This window comes from Papio anubis, chromosome 16 (assembly GCF_008728515.1).
Source record: "Papio anubis isolate 15944 chromosome 16, Panubis1.0, whole genome shotgun sequence".
Lineage (NCBI taxonomy): Eukaryota > Metazoa > Chordata > Mammalia > Primates > Cercopithecidae > Papio > Papio anubis.
This window is the reverse complement of record NC_044991.1, coordinates 55,574,500-55,586,100: the sequence shown is the minus strand read 5'-3', so window position 1 is coordinate 55,586,100 and position 11,601 is coordinate 55,574,500. Positions and strand designations below refer to the sequence as shown.

Here is an 11,601-nt window from a genome sequence, read left to right as displayed (position 1 = left end):
TATGGAATAAGATAACATTTCTGTGAGTGTTGATTATTTGAATCAGAGGTGCTTGTGAATATGCAGGTCTAGAAGGCAAGGGAATTTATAGGTTTGGAGTTTGGAAAGAGCCTGAGGCGGGAAATGGATGTGGGAAGAAAGGAGTTCAAGAAGACTGGATGGAGGAGTGCTTTTTAGCACTGCCTGCACATTGGAATCACCTGGAGTGCTTAAAACCAAACATCCAGACAGACATTTCCAGGAACTCAGCCCCAACCCCCTCTTTCCCAAGATTATGATGCACCTGAGCTGGACTTGGGCACCAGGATTTTTTGAAAGCTCCCCAAGCAATTCTGATGTGCAGCCACTGGTACAGAGTGAGAAGATTGGAAGATGGAACACCGGGAACACCAACATTTAAGGGATAGTTCTAGGTACTTCTCCTGAGGAAAAGAAATTCTGAGGGAGTGATGATGGGAATTTTAGGGTGGTCAGATCCTGTAATTTGAGATCATCGTTGACTGATGAATCAAGAGCAGTTTCTATAGAGGCCAGGTGAGGGTGTTATGTCAAAGGCCCCTGGTTTGAGGTGGGGGAGTATGAACTATTGAGAATATTGACAAGGAGGAAAGGTGGGGAAAATGATGGCTGGGATGGGGAGGCATTGGGAATGTAGTTTATTCTAGAGAGGTTTTTTAAAGATGGTAAAGCCTTGAGCCTATTTATGTGCTGAGGGAGTTGAGTACACAGAAAGAAAACCTGGAATGGCAGTATCAGATACCACCATCCAGTTTTCATGATGGAGTGAAGGGCTAGATTTTGAATAGTTCTTGGAATAATCTTAATATTGTAACCTTTTTGGAACTGTTTGCTTAATGTGCTTTCTTCATTTAGATGCATTACATTGTACCTGGAAAGAGAAATGGACCCAGACATTGAGAACCAAAGCCAACAACTGTGCTTTGCTTGCCCAGTTATTGTCATTCTGTCTGGAACATTGGTCTCATCTCTGAAAGCAGGAGGGCAAACTGAATGGGCTCTGTAGTCTCCTCTAAAAGTTTTTAGTTTAAACTATTACGGCCGGGCGCGGTGGCTCAAGCCTGTAATCCCAGCACTTTGGGAGGCCGAGACGGGCGGATCACGAGGTCAGGAGATCGAGACCATCCTGGTTAATATGGTGAAACCCCGTCTCTACTAAAAAGTACAAAAAACTAGCCGGGCGAGGTGGCGGGCGCCTGTAGTCCCAGCTACTCGGGAGGCTGAGGCAGGAGAATGGCGTGAACCCGGGAGGCGGAGCTTGCAGTGAGCTGAGATCCGGCCACTGCACTCCAGCCTGGGCGACAGAGCGAAACTCCGTCTCAAAAACAAAAACAAAAACAAAAAACAAAAAAAAAACCCTATTAATAGTACAACTTTGATTTAACAAATGAGGAAGCTGAGCTTATGAAATGTCTGTGAAGCCCATTGTCTGATCTTTTATTTCCTTAGTACCTGGGAATATGCTTTTTTTTTTTTTTTCGGAAGAACAACAGTTGTTCGCCCTTCCTTGAATTTGGGTACACTGTATATACAAAGTATAGCAATGTAGCCTGCCATTAGAACATGTCTTCAGGAGCCAAATCTAGTATAAAGTCTTACTTTAATATTTTCTTTATTATGTATAAATAATAGATGGCTGTTATGGAATACTTGGATAGTACAGAAGTCTAGAATTTTTAACATTTTGTCTTATTTATTGGGACTCCCCCCTCCCCCCCAGTGGTTCTTGTTTCTCCATCAGTGTGAATGTACACTCCATTCAGTGTGAATGTGAATGTTAGTTTATGTGCCAGCTGGATTCTACAGGAAGCAGACACAGATGGGGTTGGAGGGCAAAGGGCTTAGTAGAGGTGTAATGCCTGTGAAGAAAAGGGGAAGGGAACATGTTTGGGTATGGGGAGCCATCAGACTGCAGTGCACACCTGATAAAGTCTCTGCCTACCCAGATTGTCTGATAGAGGAATACCACAAGGGGTAGAAATGACTAGGCTCTTGTACTACCACTTCGCACAGTCATTGACTAAAGATAGGTCTTTGATCAATGTAGAGGTTTTCAGCCTTGGCACGGTTGACATACAGGACCAGATACGTTGTTATAGGGGGCTGTCCTGTGATTTGTAAGATGCTTAGCAGCATCCTAGGCCTCTATCCCCTAAATGCCAGTAGCACAGCCTCCCTGCTATTAATTGTGACGGTCAAAACTATCTTTAGACACTGCCATATGTTCCCTAGGGAAGGGCCTAATGGTGTATAAACAACCCTGTGATGGCATAGTCCAAGTTGTGGGACAGGGAGGAGTGTTCCATACTACCCTTACTTGAAAGACCTATGAGCTATTCAGAAATCTGAACTATTTAAGATGGAGCTTTGTTCTGTGGCTCCTGGAATTTTAAGCATCTCTGTGAAACATCTTGTTAGGATATACTCCACTCTCCAAAACAATCCGTAGTGTTTAAATAGGACTGTTTTATTGATTGATTGATTGATTGATTGAGATGGAGTCTCACTCTGTTGCCCAGGCTGGAGTACACTGGCATGATCTCGGCTCACTGCAACCTCCCCCTCCTGGGTTCAAGCGATTCTCCTGCCTCAGCCTCCCAAGTAACTGGGATTACAGGCACCCACCACTGTGCCTGGCTAATTTTTGTATTTTTAGTAGAGACGGGGTTTCACCATGGTGGCCAGGTTGGTCTCGAACTCCTGACTTCTCAGGTGATCCGCCTGCCTCTGCCTCGCAAAGTGCTGGGATTGCAGGCGTGAGTCACTGCACCTAGCCTTATTTTTCTTTTTGAGATGGAGTCTCACTTTGTCGCCTGAACTGGAGTGCAGTGGCGCGATCTGGGCTCACTGCAGCCACCACCTCCCGGGTTCAAGCGATTCTCCTGCCGCAGCCTCCCGAACAGCTGAGATTACAGATGCGTGCCACCATGCCCGGCTAATTTTTGTATTTTTAGTAGATGCAGGGTTTTAGCATGTTGGCCAGGCTGGTCTCAAACTCCTGACTTCAAGTGATTCACCCACCTTGGCTTCCCAAAGTGCTGGGATTACAGGCATGAGCCACCGTGCCTGGCTATTTTCTTTTGAGACTGGGTCTCACTCTGTTTCCAGGCTGGAGTGCAGTGGCACAATCTCAGCTCACTGCAAGCTCCACCTCCTGGGCTCAAGCAGTCCTCCCACCTCAGCCTCCCAAGTAGCTGGGATTATAGGCATGTGCCACCCTGCCTGTCTGCTTTTTGTGGAGATGGGATTTTGCATGTTGCCTAGGTTGGTCTTGCATTCCTAAGCTAAAACAATCTGCTCAGGGATGTTGTATATTTCTAAAGGTATTTTTCCTTTGGTTGCAGGTGACACAACCAAAAAAAAAGATATTTCTGGAATTCCAGTGAGTGGTAATGGATGATGCAGTTCAAATAACTAAGGTAAGAGAAAACCAGAACTGTGAGGAGGTTGTTGCCAGTCAAGTAGTATCCTTAAATAAAGCTAACATCATATTCTTTCCTGCTTCATTTTGTTTCTAAGCTGTAAGAGTAGCTTATTTTATTATGATTACAAACATTGTAATTTAAGATACTTCTTAACCTGATTGTGAATCAGAATCACTTAAAGAGCTTTTTTTAAAAAAAGGCTGGGCAATGTGGCTCACGCCTGTAATCTCAGCACTTTGGGAGGCCGAGGTGGGCAGATCACTTGAGGTCAGGAGTTCAAGACCAGCCTGGCCAACATGGTGAAACCCCATCTCTACCAAAAATACAAAAATAGCCAGGTGTGGTGTCATGTGCCTGTAATCCCATCTACTCGGGAGGCTGAGGCAGGAGGATTCCTTGAACCCAGGAGACAAAGGTTGCAGTGAGCTGAGATCGCACACTGCATTCCATTCTGGGCACCAAAGAATGAAACTCCGTCTCAAAAAAAAAAAAACCAAAGTCAGTGCCCTGCCAGCCTGCCTTTGTTGAATTAAAGCTTCTTGAGTAGAGCACAGATGATCTCCAAGTTTTTAAAATGGGAATGTAAACCAACTCTACAGTTTTAGAAAACTGTTTGGCAATATCTGTGAAATATACACCTATCTAATAACCCAGGAATTTCAATTCTAGGTGTTCACCTTTGAGAAATGAAAAATATATGTCTACACCAAAGTACACATACAGATATTCACTGCAGCTCTATGTATTGTAGCCAGAAAAAATGGAACATAATCAGGTGTCCAAAAACAGGAGAATAGTTAAATAAATTGTGATATATGGCTGGGCGTGGTGGCTTATACCTGTAATCTAAGCACTTTGGGAGGCTAAGGTGGGAAGATCAGTTGAGGTCAGGAGTTCGAGACCAGCCTGGCCAACGTGGTGAAACCCCATCTCTACTAAAATTACAAAAATTAGCTGGGTGTGGTGGTGCATGCCTGTAATCCCAGCTACTCAGGAGGCTGAGACAGGAGAATGGCTTGAACCCAGGAGGCAGAAGTTGCAGTGAGGTGAGATCACGCCCCTGCACTCCATCCAGTCTGGGCAACAGGGCGAGACTATGTCTCAAAAAAAAAGACTGATACACACTATTGATAAAATGGAATTTTATTCAGTAATAGAAACAAACTACCAGTACACACAACAACATGGATGAATCTCGTAGATAAAAGGTTGGGTGAAAGAAACCAGATGGACAAGAAAAAGTAGATATAGCAAAATTACGGAGAAAAACTGAACTACAATGATAAAGGTCAGATCCCTTCCTCTGACAGGAGGTGGGAGGTTGTGACTGGAAAGAGGTATGAGAGAGCCTTTGCAGCACTGAAAAGGTGTTTTGTTTTGTTTTGTTTTTTGGGACGGAGTCTTGCTATGTCACCAGGCTGGAGTACAGTGGCGCGATCTCGGCTCACTGCAACCTCCGCTTCCTGGGTTCAAGTGATTCTCTTGCCTCAGCTTCCCAAGTAGCTGGGATTACAGGCGTATGCTACCACGCCCAGCTAATTTTTGTATTTTTAGTAGAAATGGGGTTTCACCATGTTGGCCGGGATGGTCTCAATTGCCTGACCTCATGATCCGCCTGCCTCTGCCTCCCAAAGTGCTGGGATTTTAGGCGTGAGCCACCGCGCCTGGCCTGAAAAGGTTTTACATCTTAATGTGTTCATATACATACTTTTCTCATGGTAAAATATATATAACATTAAATTTATCATTTTAACTACTTTTAAAGTATACAATTCATTGGCATTAAGTACATTCATGTTGTGCAGCCATCACCACCATCCATCTCCAGAACTTTTTCATCTCCCCCAACTGAAACTCCATATCCATTAAACACTTAACTCCCCATTTCCTCTTCCCCTAGCTGCTGGCAACCATTCTACCTTCTGTCTCTATGAATTTGACTATAATAGTTACCTCGTGTAAGTGGAATCATATTTGTCATTTGGCATCTGGTTTATTTCACAAAGGTATCCTGTTTATTTCACATAGGATGACCTTGTTTTCAAGTCATTTTATGACTAAAATTTCCATTTTATGGTTGAATAATATTCTGTTATATGTTTGTACTGCATTGTGTGTATCCATTCATTCATTGATGGATACTTGGGCTGCTTCCACCTTTTGGCTGTTGTGACTAATGGTGCTATCTATGAACATGGGTGTAGGCTGGGTGCGGTGGCTCACACTTGTAATCCCAGCACTGTGGGAGGCCGAGGCAGGCGGATCACCTGAGGTCAGGAGTTCAAGACCAGCTTGGACAACATGGCGAAATCCCATCTCTACCAAAAATACAAAAATTAACCAGGTATGGTGGCGCTTTCCTGTAATTCCCAGCTATCTGGGAGGCTGAGGCAGGAGAATCGCTTGAACCTAGGAAGTGGAGGTTGCAGTGAGCCCAGATGGTGCCACTGCCCTCCAGCCTGGGTGACAAGAGTGAGACTGTCTCCATTGAAAAACAAAACAAAACACATGGATGTTCAAACATCTGTTCCAGTCCCTGCTTTTAGTTCTTTTGAGTATATTCTTAGAAGTAAAATTACTGGATCATATGGTAGCTCCGTGTTCAATTTTTTGAGGAATCACCATGCTGTTTTTCACAGTACTACATCATTTTATATTCCCACCAGCAATGCACAAGGGCTTCAATTTCTTTACATTCTGCTTTCTGGTAACCTCCATAATTCTAAATTATATGTATATGCTATTTCTTCTTAATTCTTTTATTAATAAAAAAGACAACATAATTTTTTGCCTCTCCAGTGTGAAAAATGGGAATTTACCTTACACTATCCCCCTATTTAATATTTGTATTATTTCCTGTTCTGCTGCTGTTTATTAGTTTCCTCAGATTTCTATAACAAAACTCCACAGACTGGGTGGCTTAAACAATAGAAATTTATTGTCTCAGAGTTTTGGAGGCTAGGGAAGTCCTGAGGGCTGTGAGGGAGAATCTGTTCTGTGATTTTCTTCTAGCTTCTGGTAGCCTCAGGCATCCCTTACCTTGTAGATACATTCTCTCTGTATCTTCAGATTGTTTTCCCTCTATGCATATCTGCCTCTTGTGTCCAAATTTCCTTTTTCAAAATAAGTGTGCCAGTCATTGAACTAGGGACCACCCTAATGAGCTCATCTCAACTTGATCATCTGCAAAGATCCTCTTTCTAAATAAGTTCACATTCACAGGAACTGAGTAGGGGGTTATGATTTTAACATCTTTTGGGGGACACAGTTCAGCCTGGGTGACAGAGCAAGTCTCTGTCTCAAAAAAACAAAACAAAACCAATTAAACTCATAAAGTGATTATATTTCTAACTTTCGGAAGTACTCTTGAACCTCCTTTTTTAGGTTAATTTTCAGCACTCTTTCCTTCTTTCTTCCTTTCCTTTTTCCTTTTCTTTTTTCTTTCTTTTTTTTTTTTAATTTTTATTTTTTTGAGACAGAGTCTTGCTCTGTCACTCAGGCTAGAGCACAGTGGCATGATCTTGGCTCACTGCAACCTCTGCCTCCCAGGCTCAAGTGATTTTCCTGCCTCAGCCTCCCAAGTAGCTGGGATTACAGGCATCTGCCACCATGCCTGGCTAATTTTTGTATTTTTAGTAGAGACAGGGTTTCACCTTGTTGGCCAAGCTGGTCTTGAACTTCTGGCCTCAAGTGATCCGCCCGCCTTGGCCTCCCAAAGTGCCGGGATTACAGGCATATGCCGCCATGCCTGGCTAATTTTTGTATTTTTAGTAGAGACAGGGTTTCACCATGTTGGCCAGGATGGTCTCGATCTCCTGACCTGGTGATCCACCCGCCTTGGCCTCCCAAAGTGCTGGGATTACAATCGTGAGCCACCGCGCCCTTTTAGTATTTGCATTATTATAGCGAAGTAAATATTGTTCACTGTCAGGCCAAGCAGCATTTTCTGGGTTTTTATTTCTTTCTCTGTAGGTTCAATGTCATAGACCCTGGGCTATTGAAATGAGAAAATGAAGAAAAAGTGAATTCTCTTTCTGAAACTATCAGTTGCTTCCGATCATGTCTTTATATTTTATATTTTGAACTGTAACTTTCTCATAAAATTTTCTCCCTGGAGTTTCCAATTTTCTTGTCTATTTGCCTTTTGTTATAGTTTCACTTTTCCCCAAGATCTCAATCAAACAGTCTAGCCTGTCAAGGCTAGTTCAGACCATACACTGTGGCCCAAATTTAGGCTAGTCATACACTCCACTCCAAGACCAGTTTGCACTAACTGTTTTTTAGGCTATCCACACAGTCATACTGGTATTTTCCTACCTGTTTTTTCTTTGAGGGGGATGCGGGGAGGTTGGGTCCACTGATCTTGGATATCAATCTTTCTTTTTATTTGTTTTTTAAATCTTACTAGAGGCTAGGGGGCACGATGGCTCATGCCTGTAACCCCAGCACTTTGGGAGGCTGAGGCAGGTGGATCAGTTGAGGCCAGGAGTTCGAGACCAGCCTGGCCAGAACGGTAAAACCCTGTCTCTACTAAAAATACAAAAATTAGCCAGGCATGGTGGTGGGCACCTGTAATCCCAGCTAGTTGGGAGACTGAGGCAGGAGACTTGCTTGAACCTGGGTGGTGGAGGAGGTTGCAGAGCCGAGATCACACCATTGCACTTCAGCTTAGGCAACAGAGTAAGACTCCGTCTCAGTCAATCAATCGATCAGTGTATCTATCTATCTTACTAGAGTTCATTCGCAAGTCACTTACTGAGAGAAGAGGTACATGGCAGATAAATTTTGACTCTTTCTGGTATCTGTTTTTTTGTTTGTTTGTTTTGGAGATAGAGTCTCGCTCTGTTCCCCAGGCTGGAGTGCAGTGGCTCAATCTCGGCTCACTGCAAACTTTGCCTCCTGGGTTCACGCCATTCTCCTGCCTCAGCCTCCTGAGCAGCTGGGACTATAGGCACCCGTCACCATGCCCAGCTGATTTTTTGTGTTTTTAGTAGAGATGGAGTTTCACTGTGTTCAGCCAGGCTGGTCTCGGTCTCCTGACCTTGTAATCAGCCCGCCTCGGCCTCCCAAAGTGCTGGGATTACAGGCGTGAGCCACCGCGCCTAGCCTCTGGTGTCTGTTTTTAAGACCCTCATGTTCGAGTGATGGTTTGGTTGACTATAAAATTCTAGGTTGCTTATTATTTTTCCCAAAATTTTGAAGTCATTGCTCCATGGCTTCTGACATCCCTTTTTGTTCATGAGAAATAGGAAGTTTCATATAGGAAATTAATTTTTCTTCTTTTCTGGAAGCTTTTATGTTCTATGTAGTCTGGAATTCCATAGAGGTGTACTTGGGGGGCCCCTTGTTAGATCTGCAGACTTATAGCTGTCCATTTTTTTGGTTCTTTCTGTCAGCAGCTTTCTGATACTGAACTTCCTGGGTTCATACAATGTTTTTATTTTTATCTATTCTGTCCTTTTTAAAAACTCTTTGCTTTTGGTTGTTTTCCTTGAGATTGTCATAACTTTATCTCCTAATCTTTTTTTCTTTTTCTTTTTTCTTTTCTTTTTTTTTTTTTGAGACAGGGTCTCACCCTGTGGTCCAGACTGGAGTTGAGTGGTGCCATCACAACTCACCACAGCCTCGAGCTCCCAGGCTCAAGCAATCCTCCCACCTCAGCTTCCCAAGTAGCTGGAACTATAGGCATGCGCTACTACACCCAGCTAATTTTTTAAATTTTTAGTAGTGACTGGGTCTCACTATGTTGCCCTGGCTGGTCTCAAACTCCTGAGCTCAAGTGATCCTCCTTCCTCTGGGGACTACAGGAGTATGCCACCATGCTTGGCTAATTTTTGTATTTTTTAGTAGAGACGGGGTTTCACCATGTTGCCAGGCTGGTATTGAACTCCTAGGCTCAAGCGGTCCACCTGCCTCACTCAGCCTTCCAAAGTGCTGGAATTACAGGTGTGAGCCACCACACCTGGCCTGCTGTTTTTTCTTTTACTATTTCTTAAACTAGTCTTCTCCCCACTTTCTTTTCCTATATGAACATTAATAGTTGACCACAGCATTGGCCCTGTAATACTCTTGTTCTTCGTATTTCTTCAGTTTTATTTAGCCCCCGTCGTGTGTTCACACATTCCTTTTTATTTGCTTTATGTATATCCAGTCCCTTCTTTTGAACACTGTATGGTCATTAATGAGAGTGTGGTAGGATTTTATGTACTGATATTTTAGAAAATGACCATAAAGCTGTTCTTGGAGATGATCTTTAAAGACTGGGCATGGTAGGTCATGTTTGTAATCTTAGCACTTTGAGTGGCCGAGGCAGGATGATTGCTTGAGCTCAGGAGTTCGAGACCAGCCTGGGAAACATGGGGAGATACCATCTCTACAAAAAATGTACAAATTACCCAGGCATGGTAGTACATGCCTGTGGTTCCAGCTATTCCAGAACCTGAAGTGGGAGGATTGCTTGAGCCCAGGAGCTCGAGGCTGTGGTAAGCCGTGTTTGCACCACTGCCCTCTAGCCTGAGTAACAGAACAAGACCCTGTCTCAAAGCAAGGAAAAAAAAATTTAAGTAGTTGATTAAAAGAGGTCTTTAGGGTGGGCTCTAATTTGATGTGACTGCTGTTCTTGTAAGAAAAGGAAATTTGTACACACAGACATCAAAAACAAATACACAGAGGAACGACCAGGTGAGGATATAGTAAGATGGTGGCCATCTGCAAGCCAAGGAGAGAGAGCTCATAGGAAACCAGACTTGCTGACACTTTCATCTTGGACTTCTGGCCTGTAGAGCTGTGAGCAGATAAATTTCTGTTGTTGAACCCACCGAGTCTGTAATACTTTTATGGGAGCCCTACCAAGTGAATATAGACATTTAAGAAGGCTTGGTGCGTTGCAGCATTTGGTAAATTATTATGCATTTAGTTGTATTGTGCATGTAGTGCCATTATTGAGAAGAGCAGGATGGATGGGAAGCATTGAGACAAAGTAAAATACAAGCTGGCCACTAACATATGGTATGCTTTTGTGGTAGGTGAAAAAAGGCTTCCAGAAGTAGAGTGCTTATGAAAGAAAAGCTCAATAGTGTAAGAATTTTACACCAGTTTGACTTTAACAGAGAGTGAGTTCAACAGTGAAAGGTGAGGTTGCAAATGTAGTTTGGGGACCTGTATTGATTTCCTGGTGCTGCCCTAACAAAGTACCATAAACCTGGTGGCTAAAGACAGCAGAAATATATTGTCTGACAGTTCTGGAGGCCCAAAGTCAAGGTGTTGGCAATGTTGGTTCCTTCTGGGGGTTGGGGGGGAATCTGTTCTATGCATCTCTCCTTAGCTTCCAAGAGCCCTATGTGTTATTTGGATTGTAAATGATCACTCAAATCCTCTGTCTTAAAATGGCATTTTTCCTTGTCTTCTTATAAGGACACCAGTCATATTGGTTTAGGGGCCCACAGTACTCCAGAATGACCTCATCTTTATTTAACTAATTACATCTTCAGTGACCCTGTTTCCAAATAAGGTCACATCCTGTGGTACTGGAGGTTAGGACTTCATATCTTTTTGGGGGAGACATAGTTCAACCCATAACAGGGGCCAAATTATGAAGCATTTCCTGTGTATCAATCCAGATATTTTCAAATCTATTGTTTATTCAGTGGGAAACCATTGAACACTTTGAGCAGGATGAATCTAACACTTTAGGAAGACCGCTGGGGAATGGGGTTGGAGAGATGTTAGCTGCACTGGGAGTCAGTAGAAGGCCTGGACTGGATCAGTGTTATGGAAAACCAGGATTCTGGGGCTCCCACTCAAGATATCCCAAACCCAAATCTTCAGATTGGAGACCCAAGACTGTTTTTTAAAAGCTCCCTCTCTTTCCCTGTGAGTCAGATGATTTAGCCTAGCTTGGATATAACACTGGGCGTGAGGTGATAGAGGCATGAAATGGGTTGGTGGTTATGCAAGTAGAAAGACCAAAGAGAACCTGGGAAAAGAGACATTTCGGAAAAGTAGTATGTAAACTGGCGACGGAGAGTCTGAGACAGCGGTGGAATCCTTAACAGAAATAAGGATGTTTAGAGAATAAGTTAGGTTTAAAGGGAGGGTAATTAATTTGGTTTACAGTGTAAGGTGATAGACAGTCAGCAGGTACTTGGAGAATGGTGAT

The 11,601-nt window shown here is 43.3% G+C and overlaps 1 protein-coding gene across 9 annotated transcripts in view; it reads left to right on the top strand.

The window, feature by feature from the left end:
* PTPRA (protein tyrosine phosphatase receptor type A) overlaps positions 1 to 11,601 on the top strand; it is a 162,762-nt gene that overhangs the window by 43,681 nt on the left and 107,480 nt on the right. For 6 of the 9 annotated variants that reach the window (XM_017944956.1, XM_021921190.1, XM_009216472.2 and 3 more), the window contains one exon: positions 3,363 to 3,437. The exons of the other annotated variants lie outside the window; for them this stretch is intronic. In XM_017944956.1, coding sequence (XP_017800445.1) covers positions 3,411 to 3,437 — 27 coding nt within the window. In that variant the 5' untranslated portion in view covers positions 3,363 to 3,410. Of the gene's footprint in view, positions 1 to 3,362; positions 3,438 to 11,601 lie in introns of those variants that run through there. 9 annotated transcript variants of the gene reach the window in all.